General features: G+C 40.6%; 1 protein-coding gene across 3 annotated transcripts in view; it reads left to right on the forward strand.

The window, feature by feature from the left end:
* Positions 1 to 26,690, forward strand: part of LOC122787967 (trafficking kinesin-binding protein 1-like) — a 517,740-nt gene that overhangs the window by 418,230 nt on the left and 72,820 nt on the right. For all 3 annotated transcript variants that reach the window (XM_044054896.1, XM_044054893.1, XM_044054895.1), the window contains 5 exons: positions 8,359 to 8,456; positions 17,193 to 17,301; positions 19,579 to 19,657; positions 19,748 to 19,878; positions 20,864 to 20,938. In XM_044054896.1, the coding sequence (XP_043910831.1) occupies positions 8,359 to 8,456; positions 17,193 to 17,301; positions 19,579 to 19,657; positions 19,748 to 19,878; positions 20,864 to 20,938 (492 nt within the window). The remainder of the gene's footprint in view (positions 1 to 8,358; positions 8,457 to 17,192; positions 17,302 to 19,578; positions 19,658 to 19,747; positions 19,879 to 20,863; positions 20,939 to 26,690) is intronic.

Consider the following 26,690-nt stretch of genomic DNA (forward strand, 5'->3'; position numbering starts at 1 on the left):
CCACCCCCCAGTAAGGAAACCTCCGTAGAAAACTTCTCCAAAGCCAGCTTCATGCTACTAAAGTCAGAAGTGACAAACTTCATGACACCCATGCAGATGGGAGCTGAAAATTTGACTGCTGAATCCTACACTAAGGCACTGTACAAGCATATCCACTTGTGCATGAATCGTGCCATCCCAAATAGAACCAAGACGCTCTCCTCCAATAAAAGGAAGCAAATCTGGTGGTCCCCTGCCATAAACAAACTGTACAACAGAAGAAAGAAACTGTTGCAGAAAAGAGGAAAATCCAAGGATGCAAAAAACTCCTTTGACAGCCTTAGTAAGAAGCTGAGATCCCTCATAAAGTCCTCCAAAGCTAGTTACAAAAATAAAATTGCCAAAAATTTCAAAGACAACCACAAGGCATTCTATAGTTATGTCAAGAATCTAAATGGCAATGCTCAGACATGGCAGACATGGCATTAAATATACTGATCCCAAGGATATTGCCAATATCCTAGCAGATAGATTCAGTGCAAACTTCACCCCTATCTCACACCCTAAAAGGCCCATCTCAATACCAAAAGATTGCCAAATTCCGGTAGTCACGACCACACAGGTAGAAACCACACTCTCCAAAACTAAGAATACAGCATCCATGGGACCAAATGACATCCCGGGCTGTGTACTACATGAACTACAAAATGAACTGGCACCACACCTAAGTGTCATGTTTAATCATAGCCTCACCTCAGGCTTCGTGCCCACTGAGGGGTGCACAGCTACAGTTATCCCACTCCACAAGGGGGAATCCACCTTGGATCCCGGGAACTATTGTCCCATCAGTCTGATTAGCCTGATCTGCAAGGGCATGGAACGCATTATCATGGAACTTATAAACAAAGACATTGGCAACCTTCAAACACTGGACCCCACCCAGTTTGGGTTTATGAAGGGCCGATCTTGTCTCCTGAACCCGATTGACTTCTTCGAATCAGTCTCCAGAGCTGTGTACTTCTCTAAAGTACAGGCCAACACTAAGGGACTCTGGCTAACAAAGTTCACAGATGACTGCAAACTGGTAGCCATTACTGAATCCCCAAATGATGTGGATATTTTACAAAAGGACCTTACAGAAAAGATGCTTGGTGCCAGAGCCATGGGCTCAAGCTTAATGCCAAGAAATGTATAGTTATCCCCTTTGGGGAAAAAACATGTACCCATGAGTTACCATATAGGTGGCAGTATACTAAACACCAAAAGTGTGATGAGAGACTTAGGGGTGGACAGTGATCTCACCTTTGATAACCACATTGCCACAACCGTCTGGAAATCCTTCTGTGTGGCACACCTCATCACTAAGGGCTTTTCATCCAGAAAAAAGGAGGTCATTGTCCCACTGTACTCATCCCTCATTAGACCCATTCTAGAGTACAACACCCCGTTTGGTATGTACCTCGCAAGACATCTGCAACCGATGGAAAGGCCGCAGAAATACCTCACTAAAAGAATCACATGCCTAAAGCAGATGCCCTATACTGACCTTCTAAAAAAAAACTCTAGCTATACTCTGGCATATTGTCTACTCAGAGGTGATCCTAGGTGACACAAGGCCATGTCAAACCCTGAGCTGTTGTACATGCTCCACTCAAAGAAATCCCAATCCCTCAGAGCCACACACTCCAGGGATCTAAACCTTGTCATCACAATGAACAAAACATGCTGGAGGGATAAGTTCCTGACCCATAGACTCCCCATACTCTGGAATACACTGCCCATACATGTCAAGTAGAGCGCCTCCTTGGCCCTCTTCAAAAGGAACCATGATGATTAGATGGGAGATAGGAAATTCACCCCAGGGATCATGTCAGTTGCCCTGCTAGACAGGGATCCAGGGAAGTAAATATTGTGGGAAGAAATATCCATGGAATTATTATGGCTATGCTTGTATAGGCCCTAGGGCTGATACCTAGTACCAACCTATGAACTGTCAGTCTGGGGCTGGTTTCTCCCTATCTCTACAGGTCCCCAATAAGACTCCCCACTGGCACAGATATAGGGTCCAGATCTCAGCCTAGTGGGCAAGCAAAAACCTCCAGCACCCTCTCTGTCCAACCAGTGCTTTATGTCCCTGTCCAAGTAGCTGACACACACACACACACACACACACACACACACACACACACACACACACACATACTTTGAGATAAGAGTTTATACAACCACACAGACACTCCTGGGGAAGGCTAGCACAGGTTCTCCAGTTGTGCTCCTTTTACCCAGACTATACGGTAGAAATCACTGCCACCACCCAGCTAGTATTTATCAGCTACTTATAGGCCCTTAAAGGAGTGTCCAATTATTACTGTGCAATATTATTATCGAAATGGTTAGTGTGACTAAACAGCAAAGCTTATTTGGAGTGACTTGGTACAGTATCACTAATGTGTGTGTGTGTGTATATATATATATATATATATATATATATATATATATATATATATATATATATATATATATATATACATACAATGTACTCTAAAGCTTAAATTATCTCTACACTAAATAGCCATTGTTGAAAGGTTTAAAAATATTTAACAATAAATAATAAAAATACAAGACAATACTTCTTACTACACAGTGCTAGTCAAGAGTTCAGAGATCACAGATAAATACTTAAAATAATACAGTAGCAAAAGTTCTGACATCACAGAAAAACAAACTAGTCTAATCTTCCTATTTCCTAGCAATATCTAAGAGAGAAAACAGTTTTAAAATCCTACTTACATCTAGACACGGGCAGAGATCTGGTGAGTTGGATGTTTTCAAGACAAATGCTCTAATGCTCTCATTCTACACAGTACTACTGATTAATTTAAGATTACAACATTTATTTCTGGTTCCCATGCTAACAGATTCTCAGAGGTTAATAGCCTTTGATCTTGCATTTGGTCAGGTAGCCAGAACAATAAAAAAATGTATACATGCAAATTCTAGCAATTAACTCTGGTCTCAAGGCAATAACCTGAAATTCCTTCATCCAGACATATCGGCTCTGAAGTTTGACATCAAAAACGGTCATAACGTGCTGGCTTAGCTTTCTTACAGCAGACTGCACTGTTTTTACATTTTTGCAGTTCAGTATCCAATGCAGTTTTTTCACATTTAAAAGAACACACCTGTGGCTTACATTAATGTTTAGAAATGACAAAATTCTCTACAAAGTTCTATCTGGCTAGGCTAGCACCCGTCATCTATCTTCACACTCTGATTTGGTGCTGAACTGCCACACCCTTTATACATAAGCTGAATATCCTTTGTTATAGAACTAGCAACAACACTGCCTCTGGCTATGGAATGTGTTTTTCTTTACTTTGCTCTGAAAGAGTATTTTGTGATTGTGTATTATTTACTGTATCAGACTGATTAAAATCTGCACTGTTATCCCCCTCAGTGAAATATTTGCACTGGCTTGTACATTGTTTGTGTTTACTTCTGTATTTCCCATATTGCTACATAACTGTGTATGTTAAATTACCTGTGCTGTAGCATTTACACTGTTGTTTGAAAACTGTAAATCAGAATTACTGATAGAAGCTGACTTATTCTATGAATGATGAAATGCAATGTGCTTCTCTGATTTAACCCTTTTGCATCTGGAAAGATGCAACATTTCTGAACTAATAACCGTTAACTTAAAAAAAATTCCGGAACATTTTTTTAAACTGCGTTACCCAATTTTTAACTTTAAACTAAACATTTACTGGTGTCTTAAATGTAGAAGTATTACTTGGCATGTTAATTTATACAAAAGGTATGCAGATGACTTTTACTGATGAATTTAAACTTTTATGAGCTGTTAGCTAAAAGTGCATGTAAAGTCTTACATAACTTTGATTCTGGAAGAATGTGTCCTGTCGTCTGCATCTTTTTAATCTTTTTTTGCTTTTTGGCTGTGTGATGTCACACTGGAAACTTGAAAGTTTGTGGAGAATGTGAAGTACGTAGTTGTTAACTGGATAATGTCTTTTATGTTGTGAAGGAACACTGATGAAGTTTGTAGATTTTTTTGAAGTAGTGCTGGGCTGTTGAAGTTTTTTTGAGGCTTTTTTGAAATAAATGCTGGTGCTGTGCAATTTGTCTAACAGCTGCAATTACTGTATGCAGAGATTGTCTGCTCTGGCTGTTTTCTGTATTAAGTTTACATTTGCAGTATTAGTGTTGTCTTACTGAAAGGTCTGTCCTGTAAATAGAAACTGTAGTGCTGTCAGCAGTGGCCTTGTTTTGTATGGAGTTTACAGTCTTCTGCTGAAAAGTCCTGTTATGCAACTTTTGCAGTAGTTACTGATAGACTAGAAAAAAATGTCACTTTAAATACAGCTCTCTCTGAAGTTATGAAGAAGTGTTCTGAATTAACATTGGTACCTGTAGTCTGACTACTGATTAAGGTTGTTTCGAATGAAACACTGTTGAATGATTGCTCTGTAGAAAACACGTAGTCTGACTGCAATGCAAGGTTGCGATGGGGTTTTGGGACTTAATACTGCTTTTTACCCCATTCATAGCGGCTCACCATTGAAAGAATTGATAAGACTGTAGTAAACTGGAATTAACTAGAAACAACTGAAATAAGACTGTAATGAAAATCTTTATCTGTTAATTATCCAAACTTGTGCTGAACAGGTGCTAGTCTCTCTTTTATGGGCCAAGTCTTTTATACTTTTCAGAATTAATTCTGCAAATGCTGTAGTTTGGTTAATAAGGCTTTATTAGATCATACTATCTGAATACTGTCTTTGTTATTGTATCAGCATTGTTTGATAATCTATAAAAATGCTGGAATGCTGGCTAGTAAATGTATCCAAAGTTTCTGCTCTTATATTCTGATTCTTCTGAATCAGTCTTTATTTGACCTGTCTTCTGACTCCGGCTCAAGTGTCTGTATTGTAGAGACAATTTTACATACAAAGTCCAAAAGCTAACTCATATTCTAAAATGCTGGATATTTAATTTTTTTTGTATGTCAGTTCAAACTAACTCACTGACTTCACTGTCTGTGTCTGCCATATTTCGTAGTATTACCAAAACCTTGTAATGCTTTTCACGCTGTTTTAGCCTTGGTTGCCTTGGTTTCCAAGCCTTGTCTTGCATGTGCCTCTTTATCTAGCATTCCATTGCTATGTACATTTCTCCTTTGAAAAAGAAATATTCTGAAGCTTTCCCTGAAACCTTTTTTTCTATACATCTTCTGCTTAGCCAGCAAGATTGTATCTTTCCCTTTGAGAAAGGGACATTCTGCATTCTCTGAAACTGAATGCATACATGCCTGACTGTATATTTTCAGGCCTATTATCTTACCTTAATGTACTATAGTGAATTTACTAAAACTACCCTCAAACGCAAGGTACTTCTGAAGATTCAGACAGAATCACCCAAGATTATTGTGGTGACTACCTTCTGGCCCAGGCAACAGTGGTTCTCCCTTATTTTGGAAATGGCCTCACAGACTAGATCTAGTCACACAAGAACAGGGGTGTTTGATAACCCTAATGTCAACTATCTTCAGTTGACTGCCTGGATGATAGGGCCTTCATTTCTTTTTGGCACTTATTTACTGAGGTTGTGCAACAGGTACTAATGGATGCAAAAAGCCTGCTACTAGAAGACTATATATTAGCAAATGGAAAAGGTTTTCTGTTTGATGCCAACAACATAGCCAACACCCATTCAAGGATAGTTGTTAGTTTTACAATATTTATGTGAGTTACTATCCTATGACTTTTTTTGTAAATTCCTCTTCAAGGTTCATTGATCTACCATTTTGGCATGTCTGCGTATGGATTCTCCTCTCTCCATGCAGTCTCATGTCAAAATGTTCTTGAAAGGGCTTTTGCATAAGAGGCCGCCAAAAAAACTGGTGGCCCCTCGTTGGGATCTTAATTTTGTGTTAAGTGTATCTAACACTTGCTCCATCTGAACCAACTAATCTGGCTGACCTGAAGTTCTTAACATAGAAAACAGTTTTACTGATTGCTTTGACCTCTAATTTTTCCATAGGGACAGTGTTTCTTTGAGGACTAATCCTTCTGCTAAAGTAGTATTGAATTTATTTTAAGCCAAACTATCCCTCTCCTCATTTTCTTTCCTGAACCTGAAAATGAGAGAGAAAGGATACTCCATACCTTGGATGCCCACAGAGAACTTGGTTACTGTCTTTACAGAACTAACTCTTTCAGATCATTGGATCAATTGTTAACTGTATTGTGAAATAAGAAGGGACAACCTGTGTCAAAACAATCTATTTCCAAATTGCTGTCTAAGGCTATTACCTTTTGTTATACTCACTCTAACAGAATTATTCTGTACAGGGTCAAGGCCAACTCTACCAGGGCCTTGGCATCATCTGTGGCTTTTAGAAAATGTTGGATTCTAGAAGTATCATAGAAGCTGCTATTTGGTTCTCTGCACATACTTTTACAAAGCACTATAGACTTGATTCCTTCAAGCTTTGCTAGAACTATTCTCTAGGAGTGCCTGGACCTGGACTATTCTCCTTCCACCTCTCAAATGTAGTTAGCTAAAATAGTTTACCCATGTAGCTAAGGCTTCTGCAGCAATGATCACTATGATGAACATAATACAGTTGTGTAAGTTATACTTATGATCACTGCTGCAGTAGCTTCTCTCTCCCTCCATCACCCTGTTTTTTTAGTGTTTTCTTCTAGGGTGTGGACATTTTTATTTTTTTGTTGTTCTTATTATTGTTCTTTCAAAACTCAGCCTCCCTGTCTGTCTGCTGGCAGTAAAGCTTTGAAGGGCTTTGTGCAGAAACTCTTTTAGTCAGCTCACCTCAAGCTGCCTGGAGTTTGGGTGATGGAAGGTGGCCTGAAGCTTTGGAAGCTGGCAGGCTGTTATATCCTTGGCAAGATATAACCTCTTATAGCTAGGGCTACAGCAGCAGTGATAATTTTTAACATCTCCTATTATGGTATGTTCAGCTCACCAAACTACTTTTTGCCTTTATCGCAAGTTGGCTGCCAAACATTTCTGCTTAGCTGAGACAGTGTCTGGTTTGTAAGGGAAGGGCTTATGCTAGATCTTAAGTAGAATTTTCCATAATAGTGGAGAAACCCTAATTTAGGAAAGTCTGCCCCAAGATTTTCATGAAATCTTTGCACTTGTCAGCCTATTTGTATTCTTTGCATTACAGTCCGCTTTACTCTACTCTCAACACCATTGTTGCTGTTTTATGTGTTTTGAAAATAATGGATACCTGCTGGCTCTTTAAGTAAGTAGGGCCTATAAATATATTCAGGCCTATAAATATATTCATTTTAAAGTTCTAGAACAGTAATTAAGAGCACTGAGAGATACTGAATGAAGATACAAAATTGTAGAAGGTTTCTGTGATAATAGAACTGCATACCTCTCAACTGTCCAGATTTTTGCAGCATGTCCAGATTTTTGCCTCAGATTCTTGTTCTGTTCCTCATGAAATTTGTGATTTTCTGGCAAATTGCTGGGATGATCTGAGGATTGAAGTCCCCAAATGATGACGCACATTTGAGTTTCATACTTCCAATCCTTCAGAATAAGTATGTTATCACAAACCTTGTTACCCTATCAACTTTCTAAGTTTATAAGAACAATATTTAAAATCTTTCCCTATTTTTGGGCGTTTGTCCCCCCATTTTTGTCAGGATTTGTTCATATTTCTTGCACTAAAAGGTTGAGAGGTATGATTTTCACCTGAGCAGATGACCTTAGCTGCTGTCATGTGCTGATTTTTCACGTGGCTAAGCTTGCACTGATTGGAAATCTCAAGTGATACTGATTTTAAAGCAAGGACTCCAGCTTCAAGTCTATGGCAAGATTAGGATGTGTCCTAATTAGTTTTGACTGCATCTGCATGATTAGTTCTGTACGTGATGAAGAAAGTGGATGTAATATGTCTAAATCTCCTTTATCCTGCTTAAGTTTCTAATGAAGGAAGGAAAAGATTTACTCGACAGCTAGCTATGCTTTGAAATTTCAAAGCAGGGTCAGAGTTTGTTTTATTTTCTATCATTTCCTGAGGTGTACTTCATACTTCTTGATTTTCTTTTTTTATAAAAGGAAAATACTATAAAAAAATGACTGTATACTGGGTCTTGACAAAGTATACATGTGATTTTAAAGGTCATTTGTTCTTGCCTGTTTTAATTAAACCTTCTTCACCAACACAGTTGTTAGGAAGTGGAGCCACTTAAGTGTTTTGGCTACCATTTAAATTAGAGCTTCTCCCCAGCAGTGATGAAAACATGTAGACAAACCTCTGGATTTTGTTGAGTAAAGCTAAATAACCTTATACACACATACTTGTTATTGCATCTGCAGGTTGCGCAACTAAGGCATGAAGTGTCCATGAGAGAGGACCTTCTTCAGCTGTATGCAAACACTGCAGAAGAGAGTGACTCGTCTTCCATCTCAACACCGTAAGTACATTTATCTTGCTGTTAGTTTAGGTTAAATATATAAAGATGGAGGCTTTAGTTAGCAAGCTTGGCAAAAGTAGGGAAGAAGAAAGTGTTTTTTTCTTTTTGATGCTGTTGATACAGCTATGTGCAGATGTAACTCTCAACTTGTTTCCCAAGAATTTTGGATAATGCCAAAAGTAAATGAGGGAACAAAGGTTCAAAACTGGACAAAATTTAATATTACTCTTAATTTGCTTAAAAAGTTAATAGAGCAGCATACTATGCATCAATGTGTATTTCTTTAAGAATAGATATGAAACAATATCTGGCGTTATTGTATAAACGTAATCCTCTGTAATTTACTAAAAAAAAACAATTTTATGAGGGACATAGCAGAAATATGAGGCAAAATGAATGGCATTTACTAGCTTTTGTACAGACTAGGAAAAATGGGGGGGGGGTTGAGAGTGGTGTTTGTGTGTTTTTGCTTTGGCATTAATTTCCTCATGAATCTGATCTGTTGACTGAATTTGGTCATCGCTGCAGCCATTTTCCTCCTACTCTAATGGAATACAGCTGTTGATTTATGTTGTTGGCGCTTACTAGTAATCCCTTCTAACTTCTTTAGGAGAGAAGATATGTTGGTATTGGCTGGAAGGGTGACTACCAAAGGTGGATGCAGCTAACCTAGATGGATGCTAGCTCACTTGATTGCACTGTATTTTTGCCTTGAATTTTAAGTGTCATCCCCAAGTTGCAGTAAATTTAAACCAGCTTGCATTTTGGTATCCATTCCAATTTTTTTTTTAAATCTTTTTCTCAAGAATTTTGAACAAAACCAAAAATATTGGAGGAACAAATACCCCAAATTTGGGACCATTTCTATTCCAATTCACTTAAGGTAATAGATCAACAGTTGTTGCATCCAGATGCATTTTCTGAATGGACTGATGTCCTTCTGTTCATCTGTTGTAGTATTCTTTACATGAGGGAGTTCTCCACTGTAGGTGACCCAACATCAGCCAGTATACAAAAGTCTTTCACTGCTGTAGGGTGTCGCACGTAAGCTGTTCCCGTACATCGGCCATAAAAGTGGCGTATGCACACACCTACCTCAGAACTCTGTTACCAATCTGAACACCACCTTCAAACATCAGTCTGCTTGCTGATCCATTAGCTTTGTTCCAGTGAATTTCTCAGATAAGTGCTCTGTTGGGGAAATCTTTTTTCTTTTGCTACTGTTTTCAGGAGCGGCCTTAGGTCAACTGGTGCCCTAGGCAAAAGGGCTCCACAGCGCCCCCCACCACACCACCCGGTGCCCCATCCTGGTCTACCTACACCAAATAAATACTGGAAAACGCCCCTAATAGAGGGGCGCCGTAGGCGGCCACCTAGCTGGCCTATGCCTAAGGCCGGCTATGACTGTTTTATGGTAGGGTACATGTCATCCAAAAAAGGCAAATGCCAGTGTGGAAGACAAATTTTTATGTTCATCTCCATTGGTTGTTCTGCCTAGGGCCTACCCATGACCACAAATCTTGTCCCATTTGCCAGGTCTTTGTGCTCAAGACCCTAAGAAGTAGAATTTCTTCCTTATCCATTTACTTGGAAAACCAGTGCATAAAGTTAGAACGATTGAGGGATCTTCAAGGCCTGAGGTCAAATCATTCACTAAGCAGAAAACCAAAAAGCCGAGGTTTCTGGCTTCTGCTGTGCCTCTTACTATAGATGTCACTTCTTCAGGCGGATGAGAGCCTAGAAATGCGTATGGTTCCTGGTTTTGGATCACAGGCCAAGCCTGATGTTGAGGCTGCCTTGAATACAACCACAAGCATATCCTCAGAGGCTGACCAGGAATCTGTCTCGTATGTACAGGGGGAACAGAGGCTCGTGATAACCGAAGGCCCTAAGAGGATACCTCAGATCCTGGTACTTCAGGAAATTCACTCTGATATTATTGAATGTAGGCCTACATCCTGGCCTCCTACATATTACGTAGGGCAGACCTGCATCAAATGAAAAAACTAAACACTTGTCCCCTCCAGAAAAACTTCACAGTGATTGGGAACAATTCATGCAAGGCCTTTTTTAATGCCCTTATGGCCCTTAAGCCCCATTTGGGTGTTTCAGTCCCTACTCCATGATGCAGAGCCTCTGTACATTAAAACTCCATGATGCACAGCCTCTGCACATTAAAAGGCTAGGGAAGAGGTTTCTTCAAATGAAGAGGAATTTCTGGCCTATTCCTCACAGATCCCTTCCCCTTTAGACTGTGCTTCCCAAGAGGAGGACTCCAGTGGAACTGACTCACCCATGGAAAAACTCCATTTTGGTGAGACCCTAGTTAAATTTGAGAGAGCATTTCAAATGGGATAGCACTTTGGTATCTGAAGTGCAAAAGAGATTCTACCTTCAGAAGGTTGTAGTATCAACCATTCCTTCAGCTATTCCTCTTGTTTTACCTGGTTTTCTGCCAACAAGGTCCCTGAGGACTGAATTTCCTGTTTAAATGTCCTTCAGCAGACCCATCGGTTATTTCAGTGGCTTCAGACAAACCATCCACGTACTGCCTTCATCCTGTCTCCTCCTTTCAGATAAGAACAGCAGGATCCTGGAAAGGCTGGGCAAGAAAGTGTACACTTCAGCCACCTTGGCATTTAGAGCTATTAATTGCCAAACACACATGACCAAATTTGCCCTAGAGCTTCTGTCTCAACTCCCCCAGGTCATTTCTGATTTGCCTGACTCACAGGATAAAACTTTGCCTCATCCCTGCTGAGGCCTCCTCACAAGTAACCTTCCACTCCATCAAATGCAGGTATGATGCTGCAGAGGCTTCTGCCAGGGCAGCTGCCTCTGGCTCTGTCTTAAGGAAATTTGCCTGGTTAAGACTCCAGCCATTTTCAGAGGACATTAAATCTAAGCTTATGGATGCCCCTTTGGACAACTCTGCATTATTTGGTCCTGCGGTTGCTAATTTATTTAAATGTCTGCGGGAAAAGGGAAAGGAATTTTTAAGAATTGAAACACATTTTTGTCTCTCCGGTGCCTAAATTTCAGTGAAATTACCCAGCAAAAACTGCTTTTGTACATGGGCACTCCCCCACCCCCACCCTCACCTAAAACAAAAAAAGGATGGTAGGAGGCCTAAGCAGTCCAGGGCTGCTTTTGCAACTCTGGCTCAGAAGCAGCCCTTTCCAGACAAGCCTGGCTCCCTCTCACTGCCCAAACTGCCTAACCCACATTCTGCTTTTCTAGCACCTCTGTCTTTGCCAGTCTTGAAAAGCATAACTCAAGATTCCTGGGTTCTTTCTTTCATTCAAAAAGGATACTTTCTGGTATGGGATTCCCTGCCTTCATTCAAGTTCACCCCTGAACCACAAAAGGAACAACTACCTTCCTTTCCAGAGGTACGTCTAGACCTGTGGAAACAAGGGACCATACAGGAAGTTCCTCTAGACCAAAAAGGAATAGGATTCTACTCCAGAACATTCCTAGTGTCTAGAAAGGATGGTCCTTGGAGACACATTTTGGATCCATCTCATCTCAACACCTTCCTGAAAGTACCCACCTTCCGTATGTTCAAACCTTGTTCTCCCTTATTCTGCCACAAGCCTACTTGGCCTTCTTGGATATCAAAGATGCATACCTACATACTCCATCCACCCCAACTGCAGGAAGTTTTTACATTTAGCTGTGGCTTCCTGGCATTTTCAGTTCTCTACTTTGCCCTTTGGACCTTTTACTGCACCGAGGGTATTTACAAAATATCTAGCCCCTATGATTGCCTACTGCAGGCTTCAGGGCACCCACATTTTCCCTTACCTGGATGATCTCCTTTTCATAGCAACCTCCCCAGAGATCCCTAGAGCAAAACATCTTCTTTGCCATTTCTCTTCTACAATGTCTGGGATTCACTATAAACCACAAAAAAAAAAAAATCCATTCTCTTCCCTTCTCGGGATCACATCTTCCTGGGGTGCAGGATACAAATGGACCGCATGAGTCTCTCTTTCTCCTCCGAAGGCATGTCCTACTTCAGAAACCTTCTGACTCTTCACCACATTTCAGCCAGAGAATTCCTCAGGATTTTAGGATTCATGGCATCCACTGTTCTAGTGCTACCTTTGGCAAAACTTTACATGAGAACTCCAGTGGTTCCTAAAGTCAGTTTGGATGCAGCATTCGCATCCTCTGGACTTTCCAATTCCTTTCATCCTGTCTGAAGAAGGAACTACAGTGGTGGATCCAACAAGTGTCCCTCAACCCAGGACTCCCCTTGTATCCCCTGACACCAGTCCGGGGGCTGTTACAGATGCTTTGGATGTGGGCTGGGGGGAAACTTTTGGAAACTTGAAAGCTCAAGGAGTATGGTCCCCCTCATAACAAAGGGAATGCATCAGTGTAAGAGAGATGAGGGTGCTGCTGCTAGCCATTTGATCTTTCATTCTCTTTTTCCTCCCAGGATCTTTAAAGCTGTTCACAGACCATGATGGTCCTGTTGTATGTGAACAAGCAGGGTTGATCCAAATCCTACCTACTATGCAGGCTGCCACTCCAGGTTTAGGAGCTAGCAGTCCAATATCGGTTGATTCTTCAGGCAGAGTAAATTCCATCCAACCAAAATTGTGTGCCAGACACTTTGAGCAGGTCCCACAAATGGATGCTTTAATGGGATGTGTTTCTGAACATTGTTCACTGGCGGGGTATATCTCATGTAGATCTCTTTGCCTCCCCCATGAGCAGACAACTTCCACAATTTTGTGCAAGTGTTCCACACCCTGTGATGTGGAAGGTGGACGCCCTTTTGTTCTCTTGGAAGGGGATGTTTATGTATGCATTTCCCCCTTTCCAATTATTCCGAAAGTCCTGTTCAAAATTCAGCAGGTCAAACCAAAAATCTTGCTGATGACTCCCTTTTGGCCAAGACAGCATTGATTTCTTTTTCTCCTGCATTTAGTCAGGGGCAGTCACCAGAAGTTACCTCACAGAGTGGACCTTCTCACACAAGACAAAGGAACTCTAATCCATCCCCACTTGTCTACTCTCCAGTTGACTTTGTGGGTAATAAGGTTTTAATTCCTTTCAGGCACTTGTTCTCTGAGGAAGTGGTAAGGGTCCTGCATGAGGCCAGGAAACCCAATACCAGAAAATCTTGGCTATCAAAGTGGAAGAGATGTTCACTTTTGTGTTTCTCACAAAACCAGGATCCACTATCAGTGGTAGTCCCCTTGGCTCTATCCTATTTCTGAATTGCTCAGTGCTGGTTTGGCCTACTCTTTGGTGAAAGGGGTCTATATTACGTGATCGAATGGTCAAATAGTTGAACACGTAATAGTCGACCCGTAATAATCGAACTGCCACAATGTCGAATGGAAAAGAAAAAAAGAAAAACCCACCCAAACTATTTAAATGCTCTTCGTAGGGGGGAGAGCCCCCCTGCACCCCTACACCCCCCACTACTTAAATATACCAACTCTGAGATCACACTATAGGGCAGACAATGGAAAACTTTCATTTCCGCACTGTACAGAGATCTCCACTGAACCGTTTGACATTGTGGCGGTTCGATTATTACTGGTCGACTATTACGTGTTCGACTATTTGACCATTGGATCACATAATATAGACCTGGTGAAAGCCCATATGTTGGCTATTTCTGTCTGTCTGAAACCCCCCCCCCCCCCCAATCTGGCTAGCAGATTTGAGACTAAAGTTCTTAAAGGCATCCTTCACGTTAGACCTTTCAGAAACCTATCCCTCTTCCCTGGGATCTTAATTTTGTACTCGAAAAGCTGACTCTTCTCCCCTTCAAGACAGCTTCATCAGTGCCCATGCAACATTACTTCTGGAAAACTGTACTTCTCCTAGCTATAACTTTAGCCAGACGTGTCTGAACTCCAGGCTCTAATGGCCTCTCTTCCCTTTTTGGTTTTCTATGAAGGCAGGCTGTCCTTGCATACCAACCCTTCTTTTAAGGCCAAGGTAGTCAACAAATTGTCACTCAACCAATCCATTCATTTACATACCTTCCTTCTCCACAAAGTTCTAGTGAGAATGTGTTGCACAATCTGGATGTGCATAGGCAACTTAGATTCTACTTAGACAAGACCAAATCTATTAAGAAACAAAAAGTTGGTCTGATTTCTGATCATCCCAGGGCTATGGGATTGCCTGTTTCCATGCAGACTATTTCTACTTGGATTTCTAAGGCTATTTCGTTCTGTTATGTGAAGGATAGTAAGACCCTTACTTCTTCTTCTGTAAAGTCCCATTCCACTAGGGCTGTAGCTTCATCAAGTGCTTTCTTAAAAGGATTAAATACTAGTTCTATTCTTGAAGCAGCTACATGGACTTCTATTTACTATACTAAACATTAGAAGTGCCATCCAGTGTATAAATCTAGGGCAGGTTTGACCAGAGATGCTCTCCATGGCTTTCTGGAGAGCTCAACTGCTTCTTCCTGCACCCTCTCCTCATGAGCTTTTGTACTCTCCCTCAAGTAAAGAATACCACAACAGATAAATAGAAGGACATAGAATAGATGTGTGAAATCTTACCATAACGATAGATGCTCTTCTCTTCGCGTATTTCAATCCCTCCCTCCTTCCCCCTGGTTGCTTGGTTCTTTTTCCTCGGATGTTCATACGTTACTTTCCTTAGGCTGGCTTTCCTCCTGGGGCATTCAGTTCTGAGGTAAGTGCATGCGTACATCACTTTTATGGCCGACGTATGAGAGCAGCCTACGTGCAACATACCACACACCCTACAGTAGTGAAATCTGTATACTGGCCACGTTGGGTCACCTATGGAGGAAAACTCGCTCATGTAAATAAAGAATACTGAAACAGAAAAGAGAAGAAATCTGTCTGTAAGATTTTACACAACCATTCTTTCCCTTCAGTGATTTACCAGAAAATCAAAAATTTTGTCAAAGGGCAGAAATATTAGTCAAAATCTGGGACAGTTAAAAACTATGCCTCCTGCTTTTGTCTGCTTCAGTGTCAGTTTGATGGCCCTGATTAACAGGGTGGGAGGAGGGTATCTTGAGGCATACTGACCTCCTTCCTAAGTTCCCATGTATCTGCTGTGTATGGTACTGCAGTGGGTAACTATTTTCTAGCCTTTAATAAGGGCAGCCACTATAATGTTTACACTTACTACTATTGGGAAGGAGAGTAGGTCCTCTTTCATATTTTCCACTACTGGCATCCAATAGCTTAATTGCATTAAAATTGCTTATGTACATTATACAGTAATATTGTAAAACAATTGCAGATTACAACAATCACTTAATAAAATAAGAGAGTGCATAAAAATCAAATAAGAGAATGCCTGAAAATCGGATGATATAGTTTAGAATAATCCTGAAGAACCATCCATAGTAGAAAATGTATTCAAAGTTGTTGTTTGTCTTTCGGCTTTTCCCGGTTAGGGGTCGCCACAGTGGAAGTCTGGTCCACTAATGATTGGCAGTAGATTTTCACGAATGCCAAGGTGCCAGCTCAACGTCCAACCTTCAACGAAGGCATGCCCATTTATGCATGTCTTTTGAACGCCAGCCAACCATGGGGAGGACATGCAGACTCCACACAGAGGGCACTCCCTGCACTCCAGCCGAGAATCGAATGGGAGAATCTCTTGCTGTGAGGCAACAACGCTACCGCTGCACCACCGCGGCAGTCAGAAAATGTATTCAAAGTAATGCTATTAAATTCATTTTCTAGCCCAATAACAATTTTTTTTAGATGTTCGAGAAGTAATAGTATAGTGAAAGAGAGTAGAGAATAGATGCAACTTTTTTTTTTTTTTTTTTTTTGTCAAAACCGTAGAAGTAAACAGAACCTGGTTATGTGCACTGATGCTGCAATAGCAATTGTTTTGTTCTGTAAAACATTAACAACTGATCAGTATTGGAAATTGTGATGTACTTCAAAGGAACATTCTTTGTTGAGGATAACATCAATGTACTAAATGCCATAGTCTGTAAAGTATAATTATCATCATCAGCAAGAATGGGAGGTCTGTCCGTTTCATTTCCAGAGATCACTGGTCAAGACTCGTCAGGATTTAGCAGTACTTGGAACTATTTTAAATATTTATGAAGAGTAAGAAATGTGTTTTCAAAACTTTTGCAGCAGCTGTAGAGTTAATGCATAAGAAAATCCAGCAAAAATATCTTTAGCAGGTTGTGAGACATGCTGCCAGTAAACGTCATCACTCCTAATATTTTGAATAATGGTACAGTTTTTGTCTGCGCTGAACAAGGATCAAAATACTGTTTTGCTGATAAAACGTGTTAAAGCCATTGTCTTGCTCTTTTGAAGGCAGTTCTTTGAAACTCTCATTGAAGAAAAACTGTAGTTTTGCTTTACACCTGTTGCTGAAGCTAACCTTTTAAGGTGATGAAACGCAGCACCTTAAATTTGGTGACTTTCCTTCTAGGGAGGTGGGGTGCCCAGGGCCTCCTTAGAAAGCATTACTGATGATACTTCTGAACTGTTTCATAGAAAAAGTACATTGTTTTATCCAAAACCTCTTACTGCATTAGAATGTAATCCCAACTACTTTATTTTCTTAATTTGGAAATTATATTCTAAACTGTGACACACTGTTGTGCGTGCACATTAATCTTACAGGTTATTACAGGTTTCTTGGGGTCTGAAGGCACTCCACTGCACCTTGTGCCTGATAGGTGCCTAACCTGCATGCTGTCATTACACTAATCCTTCTATTATGTCTTCTCGTTTCCAGCTTAAGGCGCAGTGAATCTTCTCCATCTGTACAGGATCTTATCCACCTGGATTTCCTGCAGCAAAAGCTGCAGGGCTTGGAGAAGGAAAACCAGCAGCTCCGAACTGAGGTAAGCAAAGCCCTGTAGCTTTACAGTGGTACAGACACTATTTGCATTGTTTTAATGGATTTTTGTCAATTAATATAAAAGTAATAGTCATTTGTGTGTATGAGTGAAATACTGATCTCCATGCAGAGACCTACAAGGTGCAGCTGAAAAGCTATACTTCCCACTTGCCATATAATCTACAGTTCTTGAATTTTTTCACCATATCTACATTGTTTTTAACAGTTTCTTGTTTTTGTGTGCGTCTGCTGTTTTGCATTGAGCATTTCTATTATTAAGAAAATAATCAGTTGAAATGCATACCATGGTATCAGAAAGTAGGTTGTCATGACATGAGAAAGAAATGGTGTAGCAGAAAAATAAATTATAATTTTGAAATGGCCCCCTTCTTTCTGCAAATGACTGCAGTAAAGATATTCTAACCAACTTCAAGTTGTTGTTTTTTAATTATTGTGTCGGGAAGGTCCAAGAATGTTAGATGTAAAAATCGATATAATGCAGCATTTGTATAGAAATAGCTGATGGCAAATTATGAAGATGACGCTTTCTCGTGGATTTGAGCTTCTGAACCCTGATCTTGTTGTACTGAGACAGCAGTCACTGTCCAGTACCTGCACTTTGTAGTGTGTGTACTTTACAAGGACAGTATTATTTAACATGGCTGTCTTCCTAGGAGAACCAAGTTGTGAACTGCTGCAAAAGATTAGAAGTCCAGGCTTTAGTGGTAACTGACATAAAGTTGCATTATACTGCATGTAACAACAAGGAAGTTCCCTAAAGGTTTCTGGGGTCAGACTGCAGAGAATAACACATTTGGCATAATGTGTTTGTTCTTTGTTTTTTTGTAAATACGTGTATGGGCGTACCTTCGTTGAAGGTTGTGCGTCGGGGCTGGCAACTCGGCGTGTAAAAATCTACTGCCAATCATTAGCGGACCGGAGTTCCGCTGTGGCGACCCCTAACTGGGAAAAGCCGAAAGACACAACAACTGAATGAGCATACTCTTTTGTGTGTTGCTGAATCATTCATTTACTTTGCTGTCCTGGTGGCTATGTAGCTGTGTAGGGTAAAGGCCAGGTGAGCTTGCATACTTGTGTGTTGTTGAGTTGTTCCTTGATTTTGATGACCTGCTGTTTGTCTTGTGGTTGCTTGTTGTTGTGAGTTTATTCTTGTTTGTTGTTGACTGTTACTGACCTGGTGGTTCTCTTGCTGCGCTGATCTGTATGAAGTTGCAGAGATGATACAAATGTTCTCTTTTTTTTATTGTTGGGAGAAGGGGGGTGGTTACTTGTCAGTATTTCATTCTATAAGTTTCTCCTACCATTTCTTAATTTTGAGCTACACTTCAGATAATGAAAAAGCACAGGTAAATTCTTGTAATGCTCATATGAAGAGGGCAAAGTTTCGGCTCCCTATTGAAATGTCTGCATTCGAAATGCCGAGTGACAAAAAGCATAAAAAAGAGCAAAATCACAGAGCTTTCTTCCTCCAAATGTTATATAAATTCTGCCTTGTATGGCACCATAAACGATCAAGACTAGACTAAACAGGAAATGTTTAGGATGCTGAACTGCTTCACAAAATTTGTAGAATGTGCAACTGTAATATTTTCTACATTATTCAGTGGAGGAGGGGGTGGGGGAGTGTTGCAGAAAGTGTACATAATCAGCGGATTCTTACTTAATTTTAACTGTGAAGTTTGGCCACCTCCTTTATAATGCAAATAAAGTTAGGATCAGAAATTGCTGCCATCTTTTTTGAATAACATTTTTAGTATTAAAGGGTCTTCCACTAGGAGATGTGAAGGCAAGTCAGTCAGGCTCGCAGGTGCAATGATATGTTGGCCTGGTAGGTACAGTGTAGGTGGTCTGAAGTGGAGAGGATGAGATTAATGCTAAGTATACATAGGAAGTATTGCAGAAGGAGGGAGTGAAGAAGAGAGGATGTGGGGCAGAAAAATGATGAGAGCAGTGAAATACCTTAGCTGCATAAATCAGCCAAAATTATTTTGCAGAATTCTGTTTTAAGGGGTTGTGCAGTTAGGTGATACAGGGCATTCTTCTTTCCTTTTGTCTGCCACAATGTAATATAAATGCTGAATTTTGGTGAACCCCCAAGGAGGTGATATCCTCTGTACGACAAGATGCTCCCAAGAGTGTGTAAGAATGTTGTAAATAAACTGAAAAGGGAATGAATGAGCATGAACTTTTTTGTGGTGAAATTAGTCTGTGAAAGCATGAATTCAACCTTGGAGTTATGTTTTTCTGCATTCCCCTCTAGGCAACAGAAATTGAAAATGAAATGACTCAGTATGAGGAGGTGGAGGAACAGCTGATGTTTGACTGTGTACAGGAACTTGGTATGGTTATATTCATGAAGTGGTGCCTTTTATTTGTCATCCATCCTTTTCTTTTACCCATGTATAAATGTATCCATCTTTTCCAAACAGCTGAAGCCCATGGAAAGGTAGCAGCCCTCTCAGATGAGCTAACGAGAAAAGTAGAAGATACAGCACGGCAGCAGGAAGAGATCAGTCACCTACTCACGCAGGTCGTTAATCTACAGCAGAAATGCAAAGCTGTGAGTCTTTTTTTTGTTTGTTTGCTTCATTTATCATTTGAAATATCTGCATTATGTAAGAGCCTTTCTGTTTTTGTGCCCCCAAGTGTCACCTGCTGGTGAACCTGGAACCTTCCCTAAGCACAGTACTGGGGGTAGCTTTACAGAGTTCAAGAAAGCCAAAAACTGTCCACAGGACCATGGCATTAGTTACCCTTGAAGGATACACTGTGAGCTGTAGCTAGATGCATGCCCATTGGTTAACCTTCCCAGGGTAAGGGTTTTTTTTGTCCCTCTAGGTTTTTGCCTCTGCTGACATCAGACCCACGCTCTGTCAGTCAGCCAAACTGAGAGGAGTCCTCATCCAGAAGCCATCATTGATGGTTCAGACTTATTTTGAATATCAAGTCCTACTGTGCATGCACTTAGCCAGGTGCCAGGGAGGGAGATTGTAATAGGCTGCCCTCATAGGACTTCCTATACCACTGCAAGGGGTATAGTGGCAGAGAAGTGTAATAGGCTGCCCTCATAGGACTTCCTATACCACTGCAAGGGGTATAGTGGCAGAGAAGCCCTCCCACTCTTCCCCCCACAACATGAATAGTGGTCTTTTTAGTCTTTATTGGTGACTTTGCATCACCCTGTCTGCCTCCAAGTGCATACAAACCACACCTCCCCCCTAAAAGAGGGAGTGGGTTATGCCCCTTCACTCCTTCCCATTCCTGCCTGGCTGTGCCATTGCTGGGGCTGGTAATCCAAAGCCTGTTCACCAGAGTTGCAATCAGGTCTCCATACCTCTGTGAAACAGAACCAGGCAAGCCATGGGTAAGACAAGTGTTTATGGCCCTTGCCTATGTCATTTATCCTTGCCTGTACTCCAGCTACCAAACTGAACCACATTTTTACAAGTAGGCAGTGTAATGGAAATGTGAACTAGTACATCATTATTGTGCAGGCTTATAAAATAAAAAAAATGAAAATGAATAGTTATGTTTTTATGTTTTAGTGTACTAGAGAAAATGAAGAACTAAAGCAGCACTTGGAAGCACTTAAAGAAGCTCATCGTCAGTTAAAAACAGAGGTAAGAATCTGCAAGCAGAATGTCATGGGTGACAGCTGCAAGCTTTGATCTTTATAGTCTTTAAAGACCAGCTGAGCAGCCATAGTAGAGGATCTTGTATGTCAAAGCTTGAATTCTCCTTCAGATTTTGTTTGTCTGTCCATTGTGCATTTATGTAATGGTGACAATTCTCTGGAAGAAATCTTTTCAAGAAAATGTCACTGTTGGTACTTTTAACTACTTCATAACATTTTTTTAATTTTTATTTTTTGCATTGCTTATGATAGGCAAATAAGTTTATTGTGAGAAGTAATTCATGAGGAAACTAACAAATTTGTTTTATTTTGCTGGGGAGGAGCCTTAAGTTAATGTATGTATTCTGCATGTCCTCCCTGTGGCCGCTTGGGTTTCCTCCGGGTGCTCCAGTTTCCTCCCAAATCCCAAAGACGTGCTGTAAGTGGATTGAACACTCTAAATTAGCCCTAGGTGTGAGTGCATGCAAGTGTGTGCCTTCTGTGGAAGGTTGGGAGCTGGGCTGGCAACTCGACACCGTAAAGCTCCACTGGCAGTCATGAGCAGACAGGTGATCTGCTGTAGCGACCCCTAACCGGGAAAGCCGAAAGAAGAAGAAGAATGAGAACCTAAGTAATGGTCCTCTGTTTGATGTTGAGATTTAAAAGTTTGGTCACAATCTGTTTTCTAAATCAAGATGAGCTATGTTTTAACCCAGGATTATATAAAAGCAAAGTTATGAGGATGTAGTCCTACATGTTTTAGAACTATTCAGGATGTAACTGTAGAAGAAAAGTTATATTTTATAGAAGAACTGGGGGGTAAAGTTCACACAGTATGCTGATGTAGTACAGACTACCCACGTCTGTCACTACCAAGTCTGGTTTGATTAGCACCTGGAAGCCCAGCCAATGGAGCAAATAACTTACTTTCAGAAATGTGAAATGAAACTTTTTACCCCAGCACTTTGCTGCTCCCAGGGGGTGTTTATAGAAGTAGTAAGATAGAGGACTCACTCCAGTTTGCAGTAATACTAGACATATTTTTTGTGGGGCATGTGAGTAGATGCATGTATGCACATCTTGTTTATGATGTTACCATGCAGGCACTAAGAGGATTAGCTGTCAACAAATATAAAACAGTCTCTCACCATCAGCATTGTGATGGCTGTAGCCCCAGTTCTGCAGCTCTTTCCTCATTAGCTGGATTGTGATAGTTGTATACTGTGACTACTTATTTTGTACCTCCTACCTTCCTTCCTAAAATAATTTAATTGAGGGGGGGGGGGTTGGGAAGTGGTAGGGTTGGAAGTGGTGTAATGGTAAATGGATAAGGAATGATAAAGTTGGGAAAGATTGTATTGAGGATGCCAGTGGAGGTTAGGGATTCGCAGAGTTTAGTGTAATATATTGCACACATATTTACAGTATGTTAGGGCTACAGAGATTGACATTCATCTTGAGATCAGTGGACTCCAGCCATTGTACATTGCCTTAGTCCCTGCTTTGCACCAGTCTTCAACTAGACAGAAGCAGAACCAATTGCTACTGTTTTACCTGCAAACTGTCAATTATTTAATTTGGCAAGAAAGCACTTCAGGATTTTGTGTGTGCGCTGTGTGAGAGCTTAAACATTCCATGTGACAGAGCTGCTTTGCTCAGCTTTTCTTGTTCTGCGCATGTGCAAACCAAACTTGATTTGACTGTCTATTATTAGATGTAATCCACATGTTTTAGACCATAATGTATAGCTATGAGAATACCAGGTAATTTTGCTGGTGTTGCTAGTGAAATAAGGATTTTTTTCCTTCTAATTATGCTGGTGTTGCTAAATAAACATGGAGTTCTTTTTACCCCCTGCACCTGCCTGAAAGTAGTATTGCACTAATAAGCAAGCAAAGCCGTGCAGCATTTTTTTCCACAATAGACATGTAGGACATAATGCCTTAAAGCCTAGTTGTTTTGGTCTTCAGTAAAATTTTAAAAAACTTAGTGTGTACACTGAAGAGTGGTTATATATAGAAATAAACCTTTGCTCTCCTGTTTGTCATCTGAATACACATCAGTGATGCACTTGGTTGAATTATATCTTTGGGGATTTATTGGAAAAAAATCCTCACTTGAATTATGCCACGGGGGGGGGGGTCTCTTTTTATGTTCTGGGGTGCAATTACCCCAGAGTTAGTTACACAAGAAGCAGGGGCATAGTCCCATATTGGAAGGTTGGGGGCTTAGCCCCAAGTGCTAAATATTTCATTAAATGCACTTATTTTATTTTTTCTGTCAAAAAGACATTTGATGAGCTGGCCAACTCCAAGATATAGAGGGAGAAGACCATGAGTATGCTGCAGGTCACCAGAGTTTGATTAGCATCTTGGGTGCCTGTAGGAGCTGGATGGGGAGAATGAGAGTGATTGCCTTTTGCCAAAGGAAGAGGAAGGCGACTGTGGCCAACAGGATAGATGTTCACCTAATAAGAGTTGAACTGGTTAGTGCATTTCACCATGCATCTGAAGGGAAAATGGCATGCCTGCCCTCATGAGGCAGATTTTGGGCTCAGGCTGCCTGCCAAGGGGTGAGGTGGGAGGCCATGCCTCAGGACCAGTAAGTTTGCCTGCTTCCTGACACCTGACTGTAGCCAGGGAGTAGATGGTTGACGAAGATTCCCAGGCAGGAACAAATGGGTTATAGGGTCCTCACCTAGCTTGGAAATACCTGGCTGGAATAAGTGAGCCAAGTGGTTGAGGGCACTAAAAACACCAGGCAAGGTCTGGGTGAGGAGCAAAAACACTGATGCTTTTGATGACATTGCATCTAACCAAACAATGTAGATCTATTTTTCCTGCATCACAGAAGATAATAAAATTGTGATTTCTATCTCTTAAGATATCCTAATTGGCTAAAGTAAACATTAAAAATTGCAGTGCTTAAAACTTTTGACTTTTTCCTTTTGAGGGGTGGCATAAGAACAACTCTGGCCCTTGTTTTTTCCCTAAGCACTGAATTATAAAGTAGATGGTTACTGTACCAGTGAACTCAGTTCATGATGTTCACCCATCTTTTATGTAAATGTATTGCTGGGTTTGAATGGAACTTCATGCAGACAGCTGGATGTTGAATGTAGCCAGGAAGAAGGTTATATTTTTATAGCCTCATCAGATTACGTGTTTTTTATCAGTCTGATTCAAGGCAGTGAGGAATAACTTTAGCTATTTCTACATTGTGCAGAATAAATACTTGCCAATAAGTCTGCATTTCTGACACTTTAACTATGTATTAGAGAATGGGCAAACTGTACATCAACACCCTGATTGGAGAAGGAACGTTCTCCAGCAGGGTGTTAATGTACAAGTAATGGCCGCTGATAAATGAGTTTGCATATCAAGCTGCCAGGGTGTTAATATACAAGTAATGGCCGCTGATAAACGAGTTTGCATATCAAGCTGTCGTGGAGATTGGACTGTAAAAAAAAACAAAAAAATAAAAAAAATGAACTGCCGCCAATACTTTACGCTTGCTAAGCAGCAGTTCTGCTGTTTAGTGAGCATAAAATGTAAAACAAAGAGAGAGACTGTATTGCAAGTGTGTGAGAGAGAGAGAGTGTGTGAGAGTGGGATAGAAAGCGAGAGTGATCTTATGTGAGTGAATGCATGTATGAAAGCAGCGGAGACTTGGTGAGAGATTGAGGAAAGGGTGAGACCGATCTTGTATGAGTGAATGTGTGTTTGAAAGCAGAGGACAGTGTGTGTGTGTTGTGTGTGTGTGTGTTGTGTGTGTGTGTGTGTGTGTGTGTGTGTGAGAGAATGGGCTCTTATGTAAAATTGTTGCGTTTTACTTGCTTATTATTTTTTAGCACTATATTTTTTATATATGTTTGGGGTAAAATGCTTCCTCCAACTCCATTAACATATACTACATTAGGCGGAGGGACTATTTTAAAGTAAAAATGTTTAAAAATATATATAATACTTAAAAAAAAATAAATAAATAAGCAAGTAAAAATTGAAACCAGGTTAAACATTCCACTTTATTAAAGCGTCTTCAGAACTGTGGTTCCCCCTCCTGGTGCTTTTTTCTATATAACCATGTTTATTGTCCTTATCTGGACTCCATATGGTGATGTAATATGATATGTTATGATTTCTGAAGAAAGGGCTGCAAAATCTTTGCACAGTATTAGACCAACTACCTCCCAAAAACTGTGCATGGTTGAGGTAGTGGTGCCATAAGTAGGTAAAACGTTTGATAGTTTTGAGCAGATAAGTAATAATTCTGATAGTGCCTTGTACTGCATGAATAACACACAAGATGTTTTGTCATAAATGAGGTACCATAGTCACCTTTCACATCATATAGAATATGAAAACAATATGCATTTTGCTTGGCATTCAGCAGTTAGTTGGCAGCATAGCACCAGTAAAAATTGTACAGTTAGAGGTCATTGCAAACACTGACGGCTCTGTCTCGCACACAGTTCACCTGCTTGAATGTATTAAACATTTCCTTTTGAATTTTGCTTCCATTCCCATAAGAGAGAGAGATTTCCTGAAATCTTTTCTATTATATCCAACAACCTAGAGATACTAGTATCTTTGTGAACTTGACTGGTTGTATGTTAACTAATTTATTTACTCTCTTGATAGCCATATCTAATCGGGTAGTGATTGCTATGAAATTCTAGATGCAGATGCTGTTAATTGTTACATTGGTAGTGAATGTAGCTGTAATTTTAAGTTTCCTGACTTTTTTTGTAGTTGTTGTTGCATATTGCCCAGTATTTGGATCACTGGTGTGAAAGCAATTTGAACAGATACTGTTTTATTCAAGTTCAGCTGAAAAAAGCAGTATTTCCCAGCCCTGTGACATAGAAGGATAGCCTTGACTGAAACAGAAAAAGATTTACCACCAGTAGATTACAGTGCTGCTCCCACCAATTGATCTTCACCCTAAGAGGACTGAGTGATTAATTAGGACCCCTGTCTCGGAGGGGAACAGATGAATAAATTGGCCAATTGGGCTTATGAGAAGGAGGCTCACTGGTTATTGAAATCAAGAGGAGAAAAAATGATAGTAATATCAAATTAAAAATGATGGTCAGTGCCCTTGTACCTCCCAACTTAAGTTGACAGCATAGTTGCCACATGGGGAACCCCCCCCCCCAGAATTTTAGAGTGTGGGCAAGCTTTAACCACAGCTGCTAGGAAATAGTAATTTAAACCCACCTAGTAAACCACAGTTACCAAATGTAAGACTAGACAAGAAGTGCAGCAGGATGAAACCCTGTCTGCAACCCTGACATCCTGTGCTTGAATAATGGCTTTAGCATTGAAATAGCAAGGGAAGTGGGAGTGAGCAGCTTGTGCTCTGCACCAGAGCACACCAGCTGACCAGGAACCCATCTCCATGGGCAATTGAAGGCTTACAAATAAGCAGGTGCTGTAACTGGAAACATTTGGACTACAACTTCCCAAGCCTGTGATTGTAGTCCTTGTCCTTGTCTGTGTGTGGGTGAATGAGTGTATTTGCTCATGTAAAAGGGTGAAGGAAGTTCCTGTGGTGATGGCGATGCTCATGTCACAACAAGGGTGGGTTTAGGGCTCATGCAAAGCATCTCTATACCCTTTGTACGATGATTGTAAGAGGAGCAGGTGGTGGTGGTTATGTAGTTTCATAGCCTAGGGACTATTGGAGTCTGTCTTGAAACCTCGAGGAGTGAAGGCACAACCTCCTGGCAGCATATGTATGCCCAAATATAAATGGGT

Source organism: Protopterus annectens, chromosome 13.part0 (assembly GCF_019279795.1).
Source record: "Protopterus annectens isolate FY-2018-M chromosome 13.part0, PAN1.0, whole genome shotgun sequence".
Classification (NCBI taxonomy): Eukaryota; Metazoa; Chordata; order Ceratodontiformes; family Protopteridae; genus Protopterus; species Protopterus annectens.